The 27,926-nt window shown below is 40.0% G+C and overlaps 2 protein-coding genes across 3 annotated transcripts in view; both read left to right on the top strand.

Moving 5' to 3' along the window:
* The first annotated feature begins 438 nt into the window (after window positions 1-438).
* LOC145434400 (uncharacterized) overlaps window positions 439-27,926 on the top strand; it is a 110,336-nt gene continuing 82,848 nt past the window's right edge. The window contains exon 1 of the mRNA XM_080311760.1: window positions 439-585. Coding sequence (XP_080167886.1) covers window positions 448-585 — 138 coding nt within the window. The 5' untranslated portion in view covers window positions 439-447. The remainder of the gene's footprint in view (window positions 586-27,926) is intronic.
* On the top strand, window positions 11,142-27,823 carry LOC145434252 (uncharacterized). Of its 2 annotated transcripts, XM_080311609.1 has the most exons (6): window positions 11,142-11,429; window positions 11,706-11,873; window positions 19,733-19,900; window positions 20,049-20,216; window positions 22,446-22,613; window positions 27,343-27,823. In XM_080311609.1, exons 1-6 carry the CDS (start codon window positions 11,292-11,294, stop codon window positions 27,517-27,519), a joined length of 987 nt encoding a protein of 328 aa, XP_080167735.1. In that variant the 5' UTR covers window positions 11,142-11,291; the 3' UTR covers window positions 27,520-27,823. The 2 variants fall into 2 exon arrangements, with proteins under 2 accessions (XP_080167735.1, XP_080167740.1); XM_080311614.1 differs by lacking the exon at window positions 20,049-20,216 and having other exon boundaries at window positions 11,143-11,429.

The following is a 27,926-nucleotide window of genomic DNA, read 5'->3' on the forward strand; positions in this document are numbered from 1 at the left end:
AACTAAAAGGGTGTGTTATCATTCAGCTTTCCGAGCTGTTGATATGGGACGGGAGGATGACGCCAGATGTCTACTGCAACGTTGTAAATATCATCCATATCACGGGATGTTCGACAGTCTTTTTTGGAGACTGCGATTTGACAAAACAGAAGCTGGAATGTTTTGCCGTGACCGGCACCAAAAATCAGGTATCTGTGAGCTGGAAAAATTTGCTGTTAACATATAAGGTAGTACTTTTTTCCGAAATTAGGACAAGAAAATTTGACGTAGCAGGTATAAGGAAAATTCGTTTATACGTAATCGCATCGCTCTGTCTATTGGTAATGCCAACTGCACGAGCTTTCGAATAATCAACTAATTGAATGGACCGTTACCTGCACTGTAAAACAGTCATTTTGAATACATCTTCTTTCACAGCTATCGCAACTGAGAATAGCGGATGCCAAGATGCCTGTAGATGGATATCGCGAAATCGCCAATACACTCAACGCCGTCGGTTGTAAAGGGATTCAGTTCGAAAACTGCGAATTGACGAGAGGGAAACTTTCTGAATTCTACTCTGGGTGTAAAGACAACGAGTTATCAGTGAGTTCGCCTAATTCACTGGAAACGTAGGCTACAATGTGTAGATTACGAGTGGTGCCAGGGCGATCGCGAGCTAGCGGTAAATCAAAGGGTTCTCTCCCAGATTTTAGTTAAACTCTAGCTAACCTGGGCAACTTGAATCATCACATGCATTCAAAGCTTTTTCCATGAAGATTAAGAGCTTTAACGCGTTACTTTATAAGCCCAAGTTTGGTATACAAGGGAAGGACTTAGGGATGGTGTAAACATGAGGTTCAAGTAGTCAGCAAATGATACTTATTCAATCAATCATTCTAATTGATATAGTAAAAATGGTCGTTGTCTAATGTAATAAATTAAGCGTGTTTTTCGGGATCCATCTGCTCAGAGTCGGACGCCGAATACATTGTCCGGTCTAGCCTCGACAGTTGAGGCGTAAGCTTACATTACCTTGCAATTCCTCGTCGAAATTGCTCGCAAAGCGACGGGAGATATTTATTTTATGGGATTTTTATATCATTTGTTTGCTCCAGTGATACATTTTCTGACGTTTAAAAAGTCAACATGTACTTCAGTATTATGGCATATTGCGACCTGAGTCGTTGCTAGGTATATTTGTGTACAGTACATTAATATATAACTTCTTTGGCCTCCGCAAAGCTTTCGACACAGTTAACCACAGAATCTTAAGATACAAGCTAGAACACTATTGAATCAGGGGTATTGCAGCAACTCTACTTGAAAGCTACCTGGCAAACCGCAAACAATCTGTTAAACTGGGGACATTAAGATCGACTACCAGAGATATAACTTGTGGAGTCCCACAAGGCTCAGTAGTTGGACCGACTTTTTTCCTCATTTATATTAACGACATTGTTAATGCATCTTTATTCCGCACAACCCTATTTGCGCTGATGATACTCACCTCTTCATAATCTCCAACACTGTCAATGATTTGCATGCATCCGTGAATAGGGAACTCCCAAAAGTGTCGAGATGGCTGCAAGCAAACAAACTAAGCTTGAATGCAGATAAGACCGAGATGCTCCTTTTCAATAATGCCAATCATAGTTTCACTGTGAACATCATCATAAACAAATCTCCATATGTGACTCAGCAAAATATCTCGGTGTCACCATTGATGCTAAAATGTCTTGGAAGCAGCATATTGAATGCATAATATCAAAACTAGCTCGATGTGTGGGAATAATGACCCGTCTGCAATCTTTGGTTTCCAGATCAATACTACGAACCATATATTTTTCTCTTTTCCACTCTCACCTGCAATATGGAATCGTAGTATGGGGAAGTGCATGCAAAACATTTCTGTGCAGAATTCGAACCCTGCAAAACCGTGCGATACGGCTGATCTCATCTGTACCTTTACGTACCAAACTATCGCCTTACTACCGTAAGCACCGAATTTTGCAAGTTGACGACCTATATCGCTTCGAAGTATCAAAAGTCATTCACAAATATTTTTCCTTTAGTTTGCCTCCTGTGTTTGATGACTTTTTCATGCCTGTCAAAAATGTCCACTCCCATTACACGAGATCCTCGTCTAAAGGAAATATCTACTTACCCCCGCCCAATAGCATCTTAACTAAGAGGTCCATCGACTACTCGGGACCTATCATCTGGAATGCATTACCACCACATATCCGTGAATTGCCCTATAATAGATTCAGAAAAGCCCTACTTGATCACCTCTTATAGTTACACTAACACTGTTGCCCTACCTCGCCCAGACATTGCTTCATTGATCATTTGCTACCATCGTTTAATTTTTCTTCTATTTTATTTTTTTTAACTACTGTAACATTTTTTACAGCCAGACTGTTTAGAGTCAAGTGTACCTGTTTGATGCTGGTGATCAGACTAGATGACCTTCACGGTCTAATCGATCATTCCTATCTAATACCGAATACTGTGCATGCATATTTTCTGTACCACCACCACTGCCGTGTGTTATGTATTTTGGTTTGATGAAAATAAAGACTCTCTCTCTCTCTCTCTCTCTCTCTCTAGGGTCGGAATTAGCAATGTGACGTCACGTGACGCCATACGGTTCACGTTCGCTTTCACACAGAACCTTTCAAGAAGGTTTGCGTTCACACGAACCTGCACCCTAGGGCCTAGAACGAATGGTCACTTCTGATGACACCAGTGGTTCATGAATAATGTTTTTCTCGCCAGTCATCAAAATATCTCTTGAACGCCAATGTTGCTGTTTTGCTCTTGAATTCCAATACAGAAGAATACAGGGAGACTATTTTTATCCCGATTGTTGGCCTAGTGTGGCGTACCTCTCATTGATTACTCTATTGCTCGGATTGATTGCCCTTGCCGATTCGCATGGTAGCCTACCCGATGTTATGTGGCACTCCGATGGGAGTCGCCATTTGGTCACCGTCCGAGGAGCGATCGCTTTTAGTCTCCGTCGGACGAGCATCGTTGTACTTTAGTTATTTAAATAAGAGAGTAATGCTGACGTGTCTACTTTGTCTTACCGAGTCGCGGACCTAGCAGGAGGCGCGCCCACGACCAGAGCACGCTATACTAGTAAACAGTTCAATATTTTCAAGTCGACACAGATTTGCCAACCACACTGCTCATATAAAACAAGCTTGATGTCTTCATATTTTTATTTTAGAGTAACCAAATCTTTAGTAGCAATGGGTCTAACTTGGCTGCCATTAGGGCGTGTAAATAAATATACTCTCCATTCCTCAGAATCGTATTCAGGCAAACCCGCTTCTGACAGAATATGACTTATGGCATTGCAATATACCAAATAGGCTCCTGAAAAATATTCGATATAAAATCTATGCTGCGCAGGGCGCAGGAGACGTTTTTCCTGTAATCTTGAAGCCAACGATTCTGCAAAGGGATCCAGGTCATTTACTTCAAGATGATTAAACAACAAAGGGTTCGAATTGATTTCTAAGACTTTAAAGCAGTGCTTTTCAACCTTTTTGATTTCCATTCGCACTTTTTGTAAAATAAATTTCTTTTGCACTAACCGAAAATTGTTACACAAAGAAAAAGGTGAAGATTATTAACAACATTTTGTTCAGATGTGCATCAAGCTGGCTACTATTTAGCTTAAGTTATCAAGAGTCTCATTATTGCGATTTCAACAACTTCACTAAAACCAAACAAGTTGTTGAGTTTTGTATAAGAACGTCTACTAGGGCTTAGATGACCAGGTCTTGGAACCTGTTCTGTACTCCCATCCAAAATACAACGTATTTGAAACGAGTGAAAAATGCTTGCTGGCAGAAACCGTTTTTGAGAGCTGACACGAAGGTTCCGGAGGCTCCAGTTTGTCGAAAGGGAGGAAACCTCACATGTTTGTGTTGAGGATTTGGCCTGATATCTTGAAAAATAGGATTCAAAACGATCAAGGTGAGTGGGCACATTAGAGCTCGCTACTATAGGGATGGTGTGAACCTCAGAGGGTTCAGGCTCGTGTGAACGCGAACTTTTTTGAAAGGTTCTGTGTGAATGCGAACGTGAGCCGCATGACGCCTCGTGAAGTCATGTTGCTAAAACCAACCCGACGACATTTCTGTGAAGGGATACCTAGCGAGGACTGGGGCCAGATAATATCACAATGCTTAAGTTCACGTTTTAAACGTCGCCTAATGTATCAACTGCGACAATCAAATGATATATTAATTCCATATAATTAATATGGTCCGCCGCTTTGCCAACAATTTCGACGAGGACTTACAAGGTAATTGGCCAGACCGGAAAATGTATTCGGCGTCTGAGTATTGCTACGTTGATATTGAGCAAAGCGTCATACAGGTTTCTATACTTGCTCTCGATATTAACCGATTAACAAGTTATATATCGGTATAACCAACACCCCGATCGCACGGATTTGGTTTTTATGATACAGTAAACATATGAAGTCATGATTGACCCCGTGCGCCTGCTAGATTTTACCATCAGACAACGATATCAATTCCATTGATTGGTTGAATAAGCATCAATCGCTGACTTCGGGTAGTCACTGTAGTGCATTTCGCTGTTGATGTTGTGTGATTGCGGGTAAGTTCATAGCATAGAGTCACTAAATATTCACAAACGGACAGCTGGATATTTAAAGCAAACTTTTGTAACGAAGCAAGTAAAGTATTTAGGATTGTTAAGGTACATTAGGGTTGTTCAAAATTTGGAAAATGTTTGGAATTCTGCGTGTCCATCGCTTATTCTGTAGATTATTGTTAAAAAACAATAATGGGCTTGAAAGAAGCTCGCAGGAAAGCCGGTAATATTTGTCTAAATGCGTTTGAAAGTAGCCGTCGGCGAGTGGGCGGGGAATCGATGAAGTGGGCGGGCAAAGAGAAGCCATTAATCCTGATTGGTTGAAGCCGGTAATAATAAGCTAGTGATTGGCTGAAAGACCGACTTTGTGAACACTGCTGGTAACGATTTTTGCGTGCTGTTGTGCAGTCGTTTCTGTTGGTGGCATTACAGACATGATATATTGCCTTTGTTAATGTTGTCATCAAGAGTCCATAGTACAACATCGCAACCGCCTAAGGTAATATCTACCTGCAGAAAGTGCTATGTATAGCACAGGTGCTCTCGCTAGTTGAGATACGAATAAACTAGATGCATGCATATTGCTACCTTCAACCTTTCCAAAAGTTACTGACAGTGAGTGAAACTCAAAAATTTACCACCAGGAGTCAACATCTCAGTAGTACTTGTTATGACTGGTCGACATCTCACCCATAAACAGACGCATATTACACTTTTTATTCACAATTGAATGAAGGCGAAAAGCACTATTTACAAAAGACATTAAAAAAGTACGTTGCAGATCAGTGTTGCATTGTCAGGCACAAGTTGCAGATTACAGGCTTTTGATTAGAGTTGACTTCCTGCTGTCTCCAACTGTCTTCCTATGCTGTTCCACAGCTTGAAGCAGACTGTCTCTTTGTTGTTCATTGCCAGTCAAGATTGCAGCATAGTCTGTGCTTAGCTTTACACCTCGTTCTGCGGCATCATTAACGACTTTGACAGAACTGATGTAGGAGCTCATTCTGGTGTAGGAATCTGATAAGTGCCAAACATCAACCGGTTGAGCTAGCCACGCCCCAGAGCATTCAAAAACATCAAATATGTACCACGACTGTGGCCCAATAAAATCAGACAAAGTAGTGTCCTTGTTGATGTGTACAGTTGCATTCAACGAGGGCGGGCCTCTCCTGAAACTTGAAGTTCGCTCTACCTGCAGGAGCGTCTTTGCCATATTTTCTCGGGTTTCATTGCTTTCACTCGGCGAAAACAAGGCATATACAGCGGTTTCCTCCACGATATACCAGTCATGCTTTAAAAGCTTTTGTGAAGCAGCTTTGGAAACTTGTTCATCATGTTCCTTGTAACTCAACATGTCCTGGATGAATCTCAAGTCATTACCGGCTGCATCACGACCGATGCTGGAAGCAACCCAGGCAGGGATATAAAAGAGAACTAAAAATAAATTGAAGCGATGCAGCAGTTCCACTTCTTCAGATTTGTAATGTAACTGATCAGCCCACATGAACATCTTCTGAGCATACAGAATTGTGCCCATCCATCTTGCATGGTGTGTTGCACCAGGTTTGTGATGATGTATATCTCCATCTGCACCGAGAAGAGCAAGAGCATTAGTCACACATTGTTTGTAGTCATCCCATGTGAAGAAATCTTTTCTGGCGAGTAGTAGCTTGAAGTTCTCAACTGTCATTGCTGCTCGTTCTTTAAAGCATATAGGAATAGTCAGAGTCTTGAATTGCTTTTTTCTGTCAAGACTGCTCCAGCTCTTCTTAAGGTGGGCAAACCATGTGTTCTCTGGTCCGGTTGTTGCTTTTCCAAATAAACATTTCCAGACGTCTTTGACTACTAGCTCATACACATGGTGCCGACACGCATGGTAAAAAACCTTCTTTCCTAGAAGGTCCTCAAGGATCTTCGCTGCACCCTTCTTCCAGCCGCTGTTGCTTGCTGTGGTGCCAAAAACCAAAGCTGTTACAGCATCTTGTATATCCCACTTTTTAATTATGTCGAAAGTAGTTTCAGCTTGTGTCTGACCTGCCGCATTTTGTATCTTCTGAATTCCAAGTAGTTTTCCTTCCGAGTATTGAGGTTGACAAGATAGAACAATTGACAAAGCTTCATATCGATTTCCTAATCTATCCTCTGTGAGCTTTCCATCCCAATGAATGGCAACATGCTGTGGTCTATTTTCGGCAAATTTTTCCAAAATGTCCTGAGATATTTCAGGCGATTTGTTTCCCTGGCTCTCTTCGTTGAAGATCTTGACAGGGAGAACATGGCTATATCTCCTCCACAAGCCTTAATAAATGGTCCCATCAACATCGTTGTCAGTTACTTGCAATCGATCCAGAGCTTGGGAAACATGCGTATTTTTCATAATATTTTTAGGTGCCATCAGTTTAATGGATTGGGTCGGGGTGCCAAGTCCAACATCAGCATCATAGTCAGAACTTGAACTCAAACTGTCACCCTCTTTTGAAGATGACGATGATGCTAAAACAACATAGTCACAACTTGAGTCGTGTGAAACGTTTTCAACAGTTTGATCTGCAATGGCTGCTGTTTTCTTTTTGAGGTCTTTAGCCAGAATTTTGTCTCTTCTCAACATTATTGACTGGCGAGATTGCCGCTGATCTTCATAAAATGCAATGTCTTCAAGCTTTCTTTCATGTGATAGATAAATGTCATTTTTTATTGTTGTTATGGCATCTCTACTTCCAATATCCCACAGCTTGTCCAAATCATCAGTGAATTTTGTCCTCTTACCCTTGGGATCACTTTCCTGTTTCGGATTATTCTTCAGATCACGCCATCTTTCGTGCAGGTTTTGAAGTGATCGCACCACATGTGATTTCTGCATTGTCGCAATTCTCGCCATTTTCCACACTGTCATTACATCATCCACCACCACAGTACATAGTTCATGAGCAGGGGTTGACTGAGGACAATGCTCTTTCAGATGCAGCAAGTAACTCATTACTTCTCGTATAGTAGGTAATCTCGAGCCACAGATGTAATCGCAAGTATATCCGACCAAGTACTGCTCAGATTTGGATCTTGTTCTTCGCTGCGGCATGTGTGCAATCTTTCGCCGTTTTGCCTCTGCCATGACTGCACTATTGTTGCTCCAAAGCATAAACTACTGCTATCGACTCTGAAGCATTCAAAGAACACGTGTTACAGTACTACTAATGACTCATCAACACACAACGCGCTTGTACAGAACCACAACCGCTACTAACAGACTCTACCTCAGCAAAACAGACTTTCAATTTAGTAAAGCGAAGCTCCCGAATCCGAGTCAGCTGTTGCAGTAATCAGTGAAGCTTAGCCGATTACCCAATCAAGAACCGTTGTTTCGTGATTGCCCGCCTCTGCTGTCGGTTGCCCGCCCACTCTTCAACAACGACTTTCAAACGCATTTAGACAAATGTTAGAGGCTTTCCTGGGAGCTTCTTTCAAGCCCATTATTGTTTTTTAACAATAATCTACAGAATAAGCGATGGACACGCAGAATTCCAAACATTTTCCAGATTTTGAACAACCCTAAGGTACATGCTCGTTTAGTGTTGCTTTTTCATGCTGCTAGCGCTGTGCATAGAGTGACCCGCAGGTAAAATGCAATAAATTTCAACCAAAGATGATATAATGAAGTTAAAATTGTAATATATGACAAAAGTTCACAGTACAGAATCTACCAAGGCTCGTTTGTGAACGTGAACCTCTAAATTTCTGAGGTTCACACACTGAACGCGAACGTAAACCTTACGTTCACACCACCACTGCTTGCTACCTTATGCTATGTTGCTTCAACTTGTGTTCCGTTTTTTTTTCGATTTACCATTATCTGTCTCGCGACTAATCGGGATTCGTAACTCCTCTAGTAATCCATAGTAACAGTATCATGCCAATGCTGTGAGTGAATCACGGCAATCCACAGAGCTACCGAAAGTAATCCATAGTCGTTGGTGAAGAGTGGGCGGGCCACCGTCAGCAAAGTTGCGAAAAGGCGGGCAATCACGAAAGCACGGTTCGTGATTGGATAATCGGCTGAGCTCCAATGATTACTGCAACAGCTGACTCGGATTCAGGTGCTTCGCTTTACTAAATTGACAGTCTGCTTTGCTGAGGTCGAGACTGTTAGTAGCGGCTTTGGTTCTGTACAAGCACGTTGTGGGTTGATGAGTCATTTAGTAGTACTGTAACATGTGTTCTTTATAGGCTTTAGAGTCGAAAGCAGTAGTTTATGATTTGGAGCAACAATATTGCAGTCATTGCAGAGGCAAAACGGCGTAAGATTGTACACATGCCGCAGCGAAGAACAAGATCCAAATCTGAGCAGTACCATACTTGGTCAGATATACTTCCGATCATGTATGTGGCTCGAGATTACCTACTATACGAGAAGTAATGAGATAATTTATGCATCTGAAAGAGCATTGTCCTCAATCAACTCCTACTCATGAACTAAGTAATGTGGTGGTGGATGAGGTAATGACAGTGTGGAAAATCGCGCGGATTGCGACAATGCAGAAATTTCATGTGCTGCGATCACTTCAACACCTGCGCGAAAGATGGCGTGATATGGCCACCTTAAGAAGAGCTAGATCAGTTTTGACAGAAAACAGCAATTCAAGACTCTGACTATTCGTATATGTTTCAAAGAACGAGCAGCAAGGACAGTTAATATCTTCAAGCTACTACTGACCAGAAAAGATTTCTTCACACGGGATGACTACAGACAATGTGTGACTGATGCTCTTGCTCTTCTCGGTGCAGGTGAAGATATACATCATCACAAACCTGGTGCGACCCACCATGCAAGATGGATGGGCACGATTCTGTATGATCAGAAGATGTTAATGTGGGCTTATCAGTTACATTACAAATCTGAAGAAGTGGAACTACTGCATCGCTTCAATTTGTTCTTAGTTCACTTTTGTATACCTGCCTGGGTTGATTCCAGCATCGATCGTGATGCAGCCGGTAATGACTTGAGATTAACCCAGGACATGTTGAGTTACAAGGAACATGATGATCAAGTTTACAAAAGCTGCTTTAAAAAGCTTTTAAAGTATGACTGGTATATCGTGGAAGAAACCGCTGTATATGCCTTGTTTTCGCCGAGTGAAAGCATTGAAACCCGAGAAAATATAGCAAAGACGCTCCTGCAGGTAGAGCGAACTTCAAGTTTCAGAAGGGGCCCAGACTCGTTAAGTGCAACTGTACATATCAACAAGGACACTACTTTGTCTGCTATTATTGGGCCATAGTCGTGGTATATATTTGACCTTTTTGAATGCTCTGGGGCGTGGCTAACTCAACCGGTTGATGTTTGGAACTTATCAGATTCCTACACCAGAATGAGCTCATACATCGGTTCTGTCAAAGTCGTTAATGGTGCCACAGAAGAAGGTGTAAAGCTAAGCACAGACTATGCTGCAATGTTAACTGACAATGAACAACTAAGAGACAGTCTGCTTCCAGCTGTGGAACAACATAGGAAGACAGTTGGAGACAGCAGGAAGTCGACTCTAATCAAAAGTCTGTAATCTGCAACTTGTGCCTGACAATGCAACACTGATCCTGCAGGTACTTTTTTAATGTCTATTGTAAATAGTGCTTTTTGCCTTCATTCAATCGTGAATAAAAAGTGTAATATGCGTTTGTTTATTGGCGAGACGTCGACTAGACATAACAAGTACTACTGAGATGTTGACTGCTAGTGGGAAATTTTTGATTTCCACTCACTGTCAGTAGGTATTGGAAAGGTCGAAGGTGGCAAGATGCATGCATCTAGTTTATTCGTATCTCAACTAGCGAGAGCACCCGTGCAATGCATAGCAACACTGTTATACACATTCTGCAGGTAGATAATAACTGTGGGGATTGCAATGTTGCACCATGGACTCTCGATCACAACATTGACAAAGGCAATATATCATGTCTGCAATGCCACCAACAAAAACGACTGCACAACAGCACACAGAAATAGTTACCAGCAGTGTTCACAAAGGCGGTCTTTCAGCCAATCAGTAGCTTATTATTACCGGCTTAAACCAATCAAGATTATTGGCTTCTGTTTGCCCGCCCACTCGCAGACAGCTACTTTCAAACGCATTTAGACAAATCTTCCCGGCTTTCCTGCGAGCTTCTTTCAGGCCTATTATTGTTTTTTTATCAATAATCTACAGAATAAGCCATGGATACGCAGTATTCTAACATTTTCCAAATTTTGAACAACCCTAATGTGTATGTGTACTATGGTCAATGGTCATTTACACCAGACCAAACGGGAAAGTACATGCAGGGACTTCGTATGTCGTCAGCTCAGAGTAATTGCTAAACATATGCGATCTGACTAAATATGCTTTTGACACATTCTTACTTGGTATTTTTCAGAGCTTTTATATTGACATGTCTTAGAAATGACCACTTTTACTTGAAATTGAGAATAAATGTAAGGAGTTACTTGTTGTTATACTTAAGTAGCAACGCTGGTCAGTTCAACCACATCTGGTTTGAAGTAAACTATCATAGCTAATCGAAAACCACCCTGAAAATGTAGACGTTATTATATTCAGAACTGTAGAGACGTTTAAACATGCAAAATACAACTGAGCTACTACATTAACATTCAGGTTTCGAAACTGTCGATATGGGATAGTACGATGACTTCGGATGTCTATAGTGATGTCGCGGCTATAATCAGTATCACGGGATGTTCGACGGTATTTTTAGGGAACTGCGATTTGACGAAACAGAAATTGGACAATTTCAGGACGACTGGCAAGGAAAATCAAATATCTGTAAGCTGCTTAATTTGATGCCAGAATTGCCGTTATTAGAATGTATTTTACTAATATCAGAAGATGAAAATGGGAAGTAGAACTAATAAGCCGACGGCTTCACGAGCATTGTAAATATAATTTATGACAAATTGTAAACGCGATCACGTCGCGATGAATATTTATAATAGCTGCTGTTTCCCGACCTTTCTTAAACAAAGAAGGAAATCCACCGTCATCTATTCTACATTGTATTTGTAGAGCAATCAGTAATGGTAAAGAATTCCTATTTTAAAGCTCTCAAGTCTACAAATCATCGATGTCAAAATGCCAGCCGAAAGTTACGGTGAAATCGCAATTACACTCAAGTCCATCGGTTGCAAAGAGATAATGTTCGAAAACTGCGAATTGACGAGACGGAAGCTCTCTGAATTCTACACTGGATGTAAAGACCACCACGTATCTGTAAGTTGGGATAATGTTCGCTAAACGTTCATTGCTTGGATTGAGATGTACCCGCGAGGATAATCTTGATCCACTTGTTGATAGCAAGATCCGACCGGCATACCCCGCAGCAATATTGAGTGAAACGAGCGATATTAACATGAATTTTTCAGTTGTAAGGAGATTGGTAGACCTCGACGATAGAAAGATAGTTTATTTTTTGTGCTTGGTGGATTACGCTTAATACACAGTCAGGCCATAATATCGGTAACGTTAATTGGAACATTCATATTAAGGAGCAGAGCAGAAAGGAATAGAAAGACACAGTGTAACGATAAGGCAGGATTATTCAGTGTAACGGAAAACTAATCAGTAATGACTTACAAATACAAGTACTCTACAACATGATATGGGATGGAAGAGATGTCGACTTGTCATGCTATCAAACAGACATTCGATATTTCCCAAACCAAGCGATCAGTCTTTTTACTGTGAACCCGAAATAATATTGTCAATAATATTCGAAATATTGTCTCTTAATAGCCCTGCAATGGCTCTTAGAAATACTAAAATTTAATTGCGTTTTTTTATTTGAGATTACTGAAATTCGAAATTAAAACGTAGTTTGAGAAATAGCCACCGTATAAACTATTGCCAATTGATTATAGGGGTTAACTGTCTAAAACTATGAACTTGATAATTGATCTCGCCAACGCGGGTCACAATAATCTCCGGGCTAGCAATAGCGATACTGCTCCTCGATTTGTATTGCAAAGGCTAGCAATAACTGCAGAGTCTAGCCAAGAAAATGTCGTCTAGCGATAATTGCCAGAAAAGAAAGTATGAACAGTAAAATATAACGGTATTTAGAAACGTCAATACGAAACCAAACAACAAAACTTTGTCACGAGTTTCCCAACGGAGACGGATTTACGGAGTAATAAATTTACCGAGCTGAAACCTTCCTTACATTCTAATCTGAACTTAAAGGAACTGCTCCGCACAGCTTTGTCGTCATATCAGCCATATTCCATACACCTTGCAACCCAGGTGGAGACGAACCATATCACCACATACTATTGAACTAAGATCGGTAGTCTTGATTACATTTTGACGAAATATATCCGTATTTCATAATTTTTGTGTTGTGGCTATTTTAACGCTAAGATTCTTGATTTGCTGGTCACGCATGAAGCAGGTCTTTCCACCCGGATAACTACAGATTCGTATAATACTTATACGCCGTGAAGAAACGGAGTTCAGGGTTGGATATGTTCGTCACAACAATTTTTAGCCTTCACCAAATCGAAAAGGGATGAAGAGCACCGCTTTAGAGAGTTAACTCCTATATACTCACAAATACTCAAAACATTGCATCTACATTAGAAAGTCCCTTAAAAACATAAATTTCTGCTACAATATCGGCAAATCACTATGGAATACCGTTCTTGAATTTACGTGTCGAATAGGGCTACCTCACCCAATTGAAAATGAAAACGATCTTATGATATCAGATTGCCTTGTTCAAGCACTGTGGCATTTGTCGACCACATTGAAACTCATTTTCATGTTAGCCAAAGCGCAGTCAATCATATGCTGAAATTATGTCACTTCGTGTTGTCGACAAAATGACTGTACCACAGGGGCGGGCAACTTCTTCAGTCGTCGGGCCGGATATAGGAAAATTAAGTACTTGGCGGGCCGGATTGCTGAATCGATACATTATTCGCACATTTACCCAGTTATACAAAGAATCGTATTTAATGAATGTATTTTACCGAGAGCAATGTCGCGTCAAAGTCATTTCTCGCCGATAATGACGAAGACAATGTGGATTTGAGAACAGCATTGTCATGAATATGAAGCCGCCATCTCTGCTTCTCTCTGATCAAACAACACATTTTGAAATCCCTAATTAAGATTTCAAGCAGGGCATGGTATGGTATGGTATGGTATGGAAGTATGGTATGGTATGGATCGATATTTTGGTATGGAATATGGTACAATGCAAGTATGGTATGGAATGGAAGATTTTAATCTATGGTATGGAACGACATTTCCATACTTCCATACTTTGGTATTTTATACATTTTATCGTGATCTGTGCAAGCTTCATGAAGCGTACGTTGTTCGCTGTTCAGTGATCACGGAATACGATCGATTTTGTTATGTGTGAACGTGAACTATTCAACGCTGCGTAGGAACAAATACACGCAACGGTTTTATAAGAGCAATTGGGAATACATGGTTTCGTGATGTAATAATGACAACATTAATGTTGATCCCATTCAGTTTTCCATGGTTGATCCTATATTCTACTGAGTCTAGACACGACGTCTCCGAACATAGTCTATCATGTGACCCAATCATTGGTAATGTAGGCCACTCCAACTACCTCATTCCTTGAGTGACGACAGCTTACAAGTAATCATGATGCAAACGAACTAATTGCTCAATGTGACTGATAATTACATTTCCTCTGAAATATTGTCAGCACATTTACACTATATTTACATACCGAGATATCTTATTGGTCATATTTCAAACGCTCTCGCATTAATATTATAGATCAGGGAGTGGGGTAGATATAGTTTGAAATTCTCGCCACGCTAACCCCAACTAAATACTTTACTGATATTCACGCAGATCGCTGCAGTATTGATCGCCTACAGCTGGGATATTTTATTATTTTGCGAATATTTACTTCAAACTTGCATGTGCCTCATGCCAATGTACCGGAAATACGATGAAATTCTTATGGAGCAGGGGCGGGTAACTTCTTCAGTCGGCGGGCCGGATATAGGAAAATTAAGTACTCGGCTGGCCGGACTGCTGAATCGATACATTATTTGCCCGTAGATACAAGGAATAAATCGTATTTAATGAATGTATTTTATCGACAGCAATGTCACTTCAGAGGCACTTCTCGCCGATAATGACGAATACAATGTGGATTTGAGAACCGTATTGTCATAGGCGTCGCCATGTCTGCTTCTCTGTGATCCACTAACTCACGATGCAATCCTTAATTGAGATTTCAAAACGTTTGATAAGCCCGGTACCCAAAATTTACCAAGATATCAATTCATTAGGGTTGAGTACATCGTAAATGCCGATAGTGCAAGTCTTCTCGCTTCGACGAACTTACGCGTAAGCTCCACTCTTCCACGCTGTGCAGTGCGCACACGTATATAATAACATACAGTCACTAAAATTTGACGTTAAGGCAGGTAGTGGGGAATCTCGGCATACTGGGGCCACTGGCCACATTATCATGTAAGACGGCCGTATGTTGCCTGCTCCTGCTGTACACAATGTCAACAAAATGAATAAGTGAACGACTCTTGGACTCTTGTAATGCTTTTGATCACTACAACTAAATCCCGCAGGTCAGGAACAGGTATAAAATGTTGTTGACCTTGTTATACGCAGACCCGTATATCCAACGAGTAAGTGAAAATGACAAAACATCGAGTGGCATGGAAATACGCCACAACCGCCAATACGTATTGTACAGTAAATTGTTAGATTTTCCAGACTAGTCCGATCCCGCAATATCACTGATTATGCCTATGCATATAATTGCGGGTGTGGGAAGAATACATGAACAAATTCTCGAAAATGATGTTTTTAGTAGACGTCATTTATCAGACATTTCTGACATTGGAATGGACAGATAAAATCGACATTATAGGTTACTCTTGCTGTCGACGTAAGTAGCCCTAAACAGAAAAAAACATCTAGTGTTCTCAAACTTGGCATTTACTTTACTTTGATTTTGATATCCATCTTTAAGTTAATTTATTGTACTGGAAACTTACAGATATGAATATTCGTTTTCGCCAATTTGTTGACATATTTGATATTGCAATTCCTATATCATCGAAAATAGAATTATTTCTTGCTGTCGACGGCGAATATCCCTGCACAAAAAAAAAATCATCTACTTTTTTAAAGCATAATAGTTACAATACTCTTATCTTGGTCTCAATTCACATTCGGCTCACGTAGAACAAGCCCAAAAGAATCAAGTCCGATACTGGGTAATCCAGTATCGAACTGGAATAGCCATATCCACTAGGGTTGTTCAAAATTTGGAAAATGTTTGGAATTCTGCGTGTCCATCGCTTATTCTGTAGATTATTGTTAAAAAACAATAATGGGCTTGAAAGAAGCTCGCAGGAAAGCCGGTAATATTTGTCTAAATGCGTTTGAAAGTAGCCGTCGGCGAGTGGGCGGGGAATCGATGAAGTGGGCGGGCAAAGAGAAGCCATTAATCCTGATTGGTTGAAGCCGGTAATAATAAGCTAATGATTGGCTGAAAGACCGACTTTGTGAACACTGCTGGTAACGATTTTTGCGTGCTGTTGTGTAGTCGTTTCTGTTGGTGCCATTACAGACATGATATATTGCCTTTGTTAATGTTGTCATCAAGAGTCCATAGTACAACATCGCAACCGCCCAAGTTAATATCTACCTGCAGAAAGTGCTATGTATTGCACAGGTGCTCTCGCTAGTTGAGATACGAATAAACTAGACGCATGCATCTTGCTACCTTCAACCTTTCCGAAAGTTACTGACAGTGAGTGAAACTCAAAAATTTACCACCAGGAGTCAACATCTCAGTATAGTACTTGTTATGACTGGTCGACGTCTCACCCATAAACGAACGCATATTGCACTTTTTATTCACAATTGAATGAAGGCGAAAAGCACTATTTACAAAAGACATTAAAAAAGTATGTTGCAGATCAGTGTTGCATTGTCAGGCACAAGTTGCAGATTACAGGCTTTTGATTAGAGTTGACTTCCTGCTGTCTCCAACTGTCTTCCTATGCTGTTCCACAGCTTGAAGCAGACTGTCTCTTTGTTGTTCATTGTCAGTCAAGATTGCAGCATAGTCTGTGCTTAGCTTTACACCTCGTTCTGCGGCATCATTAACGACTTTGACAGAACTGATGTAGGAGCTCATTCTGGTGTAGGAATCTGATAAGTGCCAAACATCAACCGGTTGAGCTAGCCACGCCCCAGAGCATTCAAAAACATCAAATATGTACCACGACTGTGGCCCAATAAAATCAGACAAAGTAGTGTCCTTGTTGATGTGTACAGTTGCATTCAACGAGGGCGGGCCTCTCCTGAAACTTGAAGTTCGCTCTACCTGCAGGAGCGTCTTTGCCATATTTTCTCGGGTTTCATTGCTTTCACTCGGCGAAAACAAGGCATATACAGCGGTTTCCTCCACGATATACCAGTCATGCTTTAAAAGCTTTTGTGAAGCAGCTTTGGAAACTTGTTCATCATGTTCCTTGTAACTCAACATGTCCTGGATGAATCTCAAGTCATTACCGGCTGCATCACAACCGATGCTGGAAGCAACCCAGGCAGGGATATAAAAGAGAACTAAAAATAAATTGAAGCGATGCAGCAGTTCCACTTCTTCAGATTTGTAATGTAGCTGATCAGCCCACATGAACATCTTCTGAGCATACAGAATTGTGCCCATCCACCTTGCATGGTGTGTTGCACCAGGTTTGTGATGATGTATATCTCCATCTGCACCGAGAAGAGCAAGAGCATTAGTCACACATTGTTTGTAGTCATCACGTCTGAAGAAACCTTTTCTGGCGAGTAGTAGCTTGAAGTTCTCAACTGTCATTGCTGCTCGTTCTTTAAAGCATATAGGAATAGTCAGAGTCTTGAATTGCTGTTTTCTGTCAAGACTGCTCCAGCTCTTCTTAAGGTGGGCTCTGGTCCGGTTGTTGCTTTTCCAAATAAACATTTCCAGACGTCTTTGACTACTAGCTCATACACATGGTGCCGACACGCATGGTAAAAAACCTTTTTTCCTAGAAGGTCCTCAAGGATCTTCGCTGCACCCTTCTTCCAGCCGCTGTTGCTTGCTGTGGTGTCAAAAACCAAAGCTGTTACAGCATCTTGTATATCCCACTTTTTAATTATGTCGAAAGTAGTTTCAGCTTGTGTCTGACCTGCCGCATTTTGTATCTTCTGAATTCCAAGTAGTTTTCCTTCCGAGTATTGAGGTTGACAAGACAGAACAATTGACAAAGCTTCATATCGATTTCCTAATCTATCCTCTGTGAGCTGTCCATCCCAATGAATGGCAACATGCTGTGGTCTATTTTCGGCAAATTTTTACAAAATGTCCTGAGATATTTCCAGACGATTTGTTTCCCTGGCTCTCTTCGTTGAAGATCTTGACAGGGAGAACATGGCTATATCTCCTCCACAAGCCTTAATAAATGCTCCTATCAGCATCGTTGTCAGTTACTTGCAATCGATCCTCCAGAGCTTGGGACACATGAGTATTTTTCATAATATTTTTAGGTGCCATCAGTTTAATGGATTGGGTCGAGGTGCCAAGTCCAACATCAGCATCATAGTCAGAACTTGAACTCAAACTGTCACCCTCTTTTGAAGATGACGATGATGCTAAAACAACATAGTCACAACTTGAGTCGTGTGAAACGTTTTCAACAGTTTGATCTGCAATGGCTGCTGTTTTCTTTTTGAGGTCTTTAGTCAGAGTTTTGTCTCTTCCCAACATTATTGACTGGCAAGATTGCCGTTGATCTTCATAAAATGCAATGTCTTCAAGCTTTCTTTCATGTGATAGATAAATGTCATTTTTTATTGTTGTTATGGCATCTCTACTTCCAATATTCCACAGCTTGTCCAAATTATCAGTGAATTTTCTCCTCTTACCCTTGGGATCACTTTCCTATTTCGGATTCTTCTTCAGATCACGCCATCTTTCGTGCAGGTTTTGAAGTGATCGCACCACATGTGATTTCTGCATTGTCGCAATTCTCGCCATTTTCCACACAGTCATTACATCATCCACCACCACAGTACATAGTTCATGAGTAGGGGTTGACTGAGGACAATGCTCTTTCAGATGCAGCAAGTAACTCATTACTTCTCGTATAGTAGGTAATCTCGAGCCACAGATGTAATCACAAGTATATCCGACCAAGTACTGCTCAGATTTGGATCTTGTTCTTCGCTGCGGCATGTGTGCAATCTTTCGCCGTTTTGCCTCTGCCATGACTGCACTATTGTTGCTCCAATTCATAAACTACTGCTATCGACTCTGAAGCATTCAAAGAACACGTGTTACAGTACTACTAATGACTCATCAACCCAAAACGCGCTTGAACAGAACCACAACCGCTACTAACAGACTCTACCTCAGCAAAACAGACTTTCAATTTCGTAAAGCGAAGCTCCCGAATCCGAGTCAGCTGTTGCAGTAATCAGTGAAGCTTAGCCGATTACCCAATCAAGAACCGTGGTTTCGTGATTGCCCGCCTCTGCTGTCGGTTGCCCGCCCACTCTTCAACAACGACTTTCAAACGCATTTAGACAAATGTTAGCGGCTTTCCTGGGAGCTTCTTTCAAGCCCATTATTGTTTTTTTTACAATAATCTACAGAATAAGTGATGGACACGCAGAATTCCAAACATTTTCCAAATTTTGAACAACCCTAATATCCACCAACCACCATAGCACATTACAAAGTAGACTAAGTGCATTTGTATCGAATGCAAAAATAATTGTTTCAGAGCAGATCATCACGGATGTACCGTCTCATATTTGCTAGTATAGTTAGTAATGCATTCCCACCTCAAGGAAATGGTTTTATACAGAGCACTGAGTCGCTTATACACACTCGATAATCTTTGAACCATAGAAATTCACTGACTGAATATTTGTCACTCTATGTTCGTTCGATGATTTGCATGGACTCTCTCGATTATTTTAGGTGACTACGCGAAATGAGTGTCAGACATTCCAGCGAGCAATTATATAATGGTCTCGAATAATCACTGCTGACAAGTTGCATCATTATCATTCAGCTTGCCAAGCTGTCGTTATGGGATTGTACGATGACGTCAGATATCTACGGTAACGTTGCGGATATTATCAGCATCACGGGATGTTCGACAATATTTTTTGGAGAATGCGATTTGACGAAACAAAAGTTGCAAAGTTTCACGGAAACCGGCAAGAATATTAAAATATCTGTAAGTTACAAATTTCTCTGATTGATTTGATTGGTTTTGATATGAATAATTCGTATTATGAAAAGAAGTACCAAGAAGTGAATCGAACTTAAACTATATACAGTAATTGTAAATAAATCGGATATGATGATTATATCTTATTTCATAGCTCTCCAAGCTCCACATAAGCGATGTCAAAATGCCCACTGAATGTTACCGCGAAATCGCAACTACACTCAAGTCCATCAGTTGCGAAGAGATCGTGTTCGGAAACTGTGAATTGACGGATCTGAAGCTTTTAGAATTCTACACTGGATGTAAAGACAACGATCTATATGTAAGTTTAGTTAATGTACCGAAAACGTGCATTGTTTGTATCACGAGTGATCGCTAAGTTTTCATTTGGTTTATCATTCCTACCCGCATATCACACAATTATATTATTCGCAGAATGTCATGCGTTTGACGAGTGATATTTACAGTACTTATTCCGGAGATTGGTAGATTAAAGTGACTTCTGTGCTGGAAAAGTAGTCAGAAATCCTTCCAAATAATGAGCACACAACACAAATTGACAAAATGAATTACTGAACAACTCGTGGACTATTGCAATGCGTTTGATCGCTGCAACCAAATCCCGCATGCTAGAGACCGTTCGAAAATGCCGTTGACTGTATTGCAGTTTGCAACGCACTGATAAGAATTGCGATGATAGTTGGGGGTAGCCCAGTAAATAAGAAGGGTAAGTTAAAATGGAATTAGTATAGAGAGCTATGCAAATTTGTTCTGGATACGCGGCCAACGATAATACAGCTTATACACTACATCGTTGGATTTCCTAGATTAAAATGCGATACAATCATAATTTCATTGAATAAGTTAATGACGACAAGAACTGTGGGATGTAAGAAGAATAAATCAGCAAAATCGTAGAAGTTATGCTTATTTATTTCTCGACCTTTTTGACACTGGAAATGATAGATAATAAGAATTGGAATCTTCTCGCGCTCTCTAATTCAGTATCCCTGCAAAGAAACATTTCTACTATTCTGAAACTTGACTCATATATCAGTTTTCAGTGCGTGACAGCCTCTTGAAATTCCCGACTATGACGTACCGTTTGAACCGTGTGGTGTTTCATACATTTTCCGCACAATTCAATCCAAGGAAGTTTTACGAATAACATCATAAGCTACTGCAAAGATTAGCATATATACGGGACTGCAATATTTTTATTTCAATATACGAGCTCGGAAGATGTTGATGAAATATAGTTTACTAGAGATGTTGCAAACATTTATTTACGTTGGTGTACGGCTTGGAATCCGTGAGCTACGTGTCCACAAACTAATTTTGTATGAAGTACCAGTAGTTCCCAATAATCTTAGCAATAGTCGTAAAAATTCTTGAGATGGTAACTGCACCGCGATGTCAGCAAAGGAAGTTTAACCCAAACGTAAGAGGTAAATTGAGATGTAATTAATTTTTAACAATTTCGATAAAGTTGCTTGACATATCACACCATAGTAATTCCTAATAATTAAATACCTCACTTTCGGTACTTCTACGTATTGGAATATGCATATAAATATGCCTGTACAAGTAAAAGGTTAGCTCTGTGTCATAACGAAGAACCAGTGTATTTGGGTATGTTTTGCAAACTAATTATTTGACTTTCTGGGTAAGCTAGGGTAACATAAAATAAGCGTTCATTCAATACTTGCCGTAGATTCTTAACACTTGCGGCGCAAATTCACTAGGGTTCCACTATAATATCACGTACGAGTTGTTGGTATTACTATGTCACGTGATAAAACACTCCGTTCGATCAATAACTACTATGTCGCTAAATTTTAACGACACAAATACCACTCCTGCTCCGCCGATAACGCTGATAACGCCAGGTGCAACAGTAATATATGCAACTACCATTACTTTTGTCAAATATACATCAGTTTACTTTGATGTAATTTCCGGGTCGCTCGGCTAAGAAAACGATGGTGACTCATCTGAAAAGTAGTGTTGTGATGTGCGCGTATGCTGGCAGTTTTGGTACGCTCATCGAATCGACTTTGATCTGCGATATTGCTACAACAGTCGGCCATGTTGCTGCAAGCGAATTCGCCTTGTAACCTCGTTGTCAATTATATTTATATTTAAATACTTATGTTTATGACAAGATAGAACAGGGTGAAGGGCTGCATGCGATCGTCACCGCAACTTTTTGGGATCCCTAAATGCAAAAATATTTTGAAAACATCGCATGTATATTAGAGAATCAGAATGTCGTTAAACACCGGAATTTCCCTGCTATTTCCAACTACGAATTAGACATGTAGAGGCCAAATATACTAAGGCACTTCATTGATTATTTCCTATTTGACTCAGTTGCTCAATCTGATGAGTAAATCGTAAACGTAAATCGTAATCGCCAGGACATCGCTACGTGTATTGCTAATTCCTGTTTCGCAACCTTTCTTAAACAAAAGAGTAAATAAACAATAATCCAATTTAGAGTATACAGTTGCAACGCAATCGGTAATTAAAAAGACTGTTTATTTTGTAGCTCTCAACTCTGTCTATAATCGATGCCAAAATGCCTGCTGAAAGTTTTCGTGAAATCGCAATCACACTCAAGACCACATGCTGCAAAGAGATGCAGTTCGAAAACTGCGAATTGACGAGTCGGAAGCTGTTTGAATTCTACACTGGATGTAACGACAACGATCTATCGGTAAGTTTATTTAGTGTAGAGAAAACGTGTACTGCTTGTATCATGAGTGCCCGCTAAGTTTTCGTTAGGTTTCTACTTCCTACCCGCAGATCACGCAATAATACTAATCCCAGAATATAATGTTTTAGACGAGTGATATTGACATTACTGTACTTATTCCGCGGATGGGCAGATCTAAGTGACTTCTGTGCTTGAAAAGCAGTCACAAATCCATCCAATAATGAGCACACAACACAAAATTGACAGAATGAATTACTGAGCGACAGGTGGACTCTTGTAATGCTTTTAATCACTGCAACCAAAGCCCGGATGGGGGGAACAGTTAAAAATGCAATTGAATTTATTGCATCACACTGATCAGAATTGCAATGATAGTTAGAGGTAGCCCAATAAATTAGACAAGTCAGTGAAAATGAAATTAGTAAGGGTGGTGTGAATCTCAAAGGTTCAGGTCCGTGTGAACGCGTACCTTTCTGAAAGGTTCTGTGCGAACGCGTACCTCATGACGTGACATGATGGTATATTGCTGATTGCAACCCTACATTTCAGTGAAGTAGTAGTCTATATTAATGTACACGATACCTAGTGACGACTCTGGCCACATAAATGCCAACTGCTGAATTAATATATTGACGTTTTAAACGTCGCCAAATGTATCAACTGGGGCAATCGAATGATATAATAATCCTATAAAATCAATATCTTCCGTGGCTTTGCCAACAATTTCGACGAGGACTTACAAAGAAATGTTAGCTTACGCCTTAACGGTCTAGGCCTGTCTGGGCAATGTATTCGGCGTCTGCGTATTTCTACGTTGATATTGAGCAGAGTGTACAACGGGTTTAAATACTTGCTACCGATATCACCCCATTACCAAGTTATACAGCAGTAGCCAACACCCCAGTCGCATCAATTTGGTTTTTATGGTACCGAAAAAATAGGAAGTCAGATTGAACCCGTATGTCTGCTTGATTTTCTTTACATCAGACAACGATAGCAACCTCATTGATTGGTTGAATAATCAACATTCGCTGACGACATGTATAGTCTATTTCGCTCTTGATGTTGTGTGATTGCGGGTCAAGCTCACAGTAAAGAGTAACTACCTATTCATAAACGGAAAGCTGGATATTTCGAGCAATTGTAACAAAGCTAGTAATTTTTGGTGATTGCCAAGGTACATGCTTGTTTAGTATTGATTTTGTATGCTGCTATAGTGCCGTACGTAGAGTGGCCCGCAGTTCAAATGCAATAAATTTCAACCAAAGATGTTTTAATGAAGTCAAATGTGTAAAATATGAAAATGTTTCACGGGGCAGAACCTACCAAGGTTCGATTGTGAATGTGAACCTTTACATTTCTGACATTCCCACACACCACGCGAACTGATCCTCACGCTCACTCAATCCCTACAAATTAATATCAAGTGATATGCAAATCCGTTCTGAATATACCACCACCAACAATATTGCTTGTACACTACGTTGTTGGATTTCCTAGATTATAATGCGAAACAATCATAATTTCATTGAAGAAGGTAATCACGAAACGAACTGAGTGGTATATGAGAAGAATAAATGAGCAAATTCGTAGACATGACGCTTATTATTTGTCGTCATTTTCTCGACATTTTTGTTACTGGAAAGGACATATAATCAATATTTGAATCATATTGTGCTATCTAATTAGGTACCTCTGCATAGAAAAACATCTACTATTCTAAAACTTGATTCAGATATCAAATTTTATTGTGTGACAGCCTACTGAAATTCTTGACTATTAGATACTGTTTGAATCGTGTGCTGTTTCATAAATTCTTCACACAGCTGAACCTGCGTGAGGACGTTTTGCGAATAGCACCATAAGCTACATTAGTGTTACCATACGTCCTCTTTTAGAAGGATTTGTCCTCTTTTTTCAAAAAATTGAAATTGTCCTCGGAGGACGCTTAAATGTCCTTTTTTTTAAACTGGTCCTTTTTTTTACAAAAAGTATTAAAATACCATCAAAAACTCGACTCCGACGCAGCGAACGTGTATAACGAAGGTCGGGTCGAAGTGTTGACCTTTTTTGGCAACACCACAGACTTATCGTAATTATGCGGGTGACTCGGGATTCGGGTCGTGTCTAAGTGATGACTTTTATATTTTTTTTAGTCAACGCATGTACTATTGGTCGAAAACCTTCAAAATTAACCATTTTCTTTTCCGTTATTACAAATTTCATAGATTGTAAAATGGTTCCTCTTTTTCGGAACTCAAAATATGATAACCCTAGCAAAAATGGGGGGTTGGAATATACTATTCATTTACGATTTCTGAACATCTTGATGAAAACTTAATTTACTAGAGGAGATGATGACAGCATTTATCCTCGTTAGTGCTCGGCAATGTTGCTTGACATATCACGCCATAGTAATTCCTATTAATTCAATAACTCACTATGGTTTCTTCTACGTTCTTGGACTATGCCTCTATATCCCTCCCTACAGTTACAAGGTTAGCTCCGTCTAATAAAACAGAACCAGTGTATTTGGGAATGTTGTGCAAGCCAATTATTCGGCTTTCTGGCTATAAGCTAGGGCAGGGGTGGGCAAACTACGGCCCGCTGGCCGCATGCGGCCCACGACACCATTTTGTGCGCCCCGCGAAAGGCTCGAGAATTGTATCTAAAATACTGAAAAAAAGCACAGTAAAAATATAATTTCTGCAGGGAATCGATTAAACTTTTTCTCATTATAGTTCACGATGATAAATATAAGTTATATTCTGACTAGTCCATTTTTATTTCATTGTTGGTGTGATAGCTCGATCTCAAGGCCCACGCATTTTAAAAGGTTTTAATTGCTAAACATTACAGAAATTCAAAACGGGAATGACTCTTGGATCACAAGTGTAATTTTATATTGGCCACTCCAGCAAGTTTATATTACTTTTAATGCTGTACTTGGAAAAACCGATTGGCGCGTGTGAAAGATTCGCTCTCTCGTAGAAGTCTTTATATTTATAACATCTGTATACAGCATATTTGAAGCTAACATGGTTGTGACGCTGTCAGCATTGTGTGTCCTGGACTTAAACCAAAAGTAGAATCAGCAAATCAATAAGCAGATCACTGCTCACAGATTCAAATCTTCCTACCGTTCTAAGAATCGGGACAAGCGACTTTCATCCTTAGGTTTAAAAAATGGTTATATTGACATTGGCCAGCAACTTATGAAATCTCGCCAATGTTTCTGACGCTTCTACCATATCTTCAAATCAATGGTTGGTTGGTTTTAAATAATTTATAATTTATAATTTATAATTTCCACATCCTCACTATATAATCAAACACCAATATTGTGCTTTGGTTTATAATCCCAATTTTATATAGTGCGGTAGGCGAATGGATTTAGATGTTGAATGCTCGGTCCACGAGTGTTTTTCTTTGCGAACTAGTTACTGATGAGGACTAAAACAACAATTCGCGCTCCGCGCGATTTGCCTATGGTTCATGCTTATTGCGCTGTCTATTGTCCATATTTCATATTTGATAATTCGCTCGTCTACAGCTATTACCTTCAATGCCATCAAACTATCCGTTAGGATTGCTAGCAATCGGATTCCGCTCTTGGATATTTTTTGATATCAAGTTGAAGGAGGTGCAAAATTTTTCACTATGATGAGGGGGGCGTGTCTGATAAAGTATAAGCACCACTACTAGATGATTATATAACAATATTGCTTTTTTGGCTAATAATCTCAATTTAATATGGTGCGGCCCGCGAATGGATTTATATGTTTAATGCGGCCCGCAAGCCCAAAAGTTCCCCCCCCCCCTGAGCTAGGGTAATATACTGTAAGCATTGATTCATAATATCTGCTATGACTTCTTGGCACTTGCAGCGCAAAGTGACTCGAGATCCATTATAATTTGATTCACGCATGCATATAACACCTTGATCGATCATTAACTATTCCTGCACTAAATTTTAAAGAAACTACTACCACACTAGTTTGGCCAATAACGCTGATCACATGCGGGGACAAATGTTATAAATTAACCAGTATACAACTACTGTCACTTTCGGCAAAATATGAATAAGTTTACTTTGAGTGAATTTCCCGACTCGTGCGTCTATAAGTAAATCAATGCGACTCATATGAAGAGAAGTGTGGGATCTAAACGTCTGCTGGGAAATTTGGTAGGCGTGGCGAATCGACATTGTTCTTCGATATTGCTACAGTAGTCGACCATCTTGCTGTGAGCGAATTCGCCTTGTAACCACGTTGTCAATTATATATATATATATGTATAAATACACATGTTTATGGCGTGAGAGAACAGGGTGAAGGGGTGCATGCGTTCGTCACAACAGCTTTTAGGGATCGCGTAATACAAAAATATTGAAGAATTGTCGCAGACTTTCATTATATACCCTAATTTCACTACTATTTCCAACTACGAATTAGACAGCTCCAGGCGCAAATATAGTAAGACCATGGTCATTGGATTGACTATTATCCAATTTAACCAAATTGATTCTGAAAGTTTAGAGTGCATTTTTTATCAAATTGCTCAGCCTAATAATTAAATCATAAACGTAAACCGTGATCGCTGTCACATTGCTACGTCTAGTGGTAATTCATGTTTCGCGACATTTCTAAAATTAGGAAGTATAGAAACAGTCATCTACTCTACAGAGTTGTAAGGTAATCGGTAATTGTGAAGAACGCTTATTTTGTAGCTCTCAAATCTGATCATTATCGATGCCAAAATGTCTGCTGAAAGTTTTCGTGGAATTGCAATCACACTCAAGACCACATGTTGCAAAGAGATTAATTTCAGAAACTGCGAATTGACGGCACGCAAGCTCTCGGAATTCATCAATGGATGTAAAGACTACCATCTATCTGTAAGTTAGAATAATGTTCCTGAAAGGCGAATTATTTAGATTGGGTGTGAAAATAAGGGCGATCGTGATCTGTCGGTAGATTGCGAGATCCAATCGAAAGTCACAAAACTATACTGATAGTAGGTCTTCTTGGGTGTGAGGGCAATATTGACTGGAATTTGCCATTGCTCACGGGTTTGGTAGACCATAGGATGACTGCTGCATCTGTAAAGTAGACAGCGAATCACCCCCTGGTCAGTATCGGAAAAATGAATCGAAGCAAGTTCAATATATCCCAGAGGTATTTGAATATGTGCTTGGAATTGAATGGCATGCAAATTCATTTCAATATGCAGCAACCATTGATCCGGTCAATACATGATATGTATTATACATGGTATGTATTATTTAATACATTAAAGTCTGGTACAACCGAA

This window comes from Botryllus schlosseri, chromosome 1, assembly GCF_051294905.1.
Source record: "Botryllus schlosseri isolate E-star chromosome 1, Bs_hap1, whole genome shotgun sequence".
Lineage (NCBI taxonomy): Eukaryota > Metazoa > Chordata > Ascidiacea > Stolidobranchia > Styelidae > Botryllus > Botryllus schlosseri.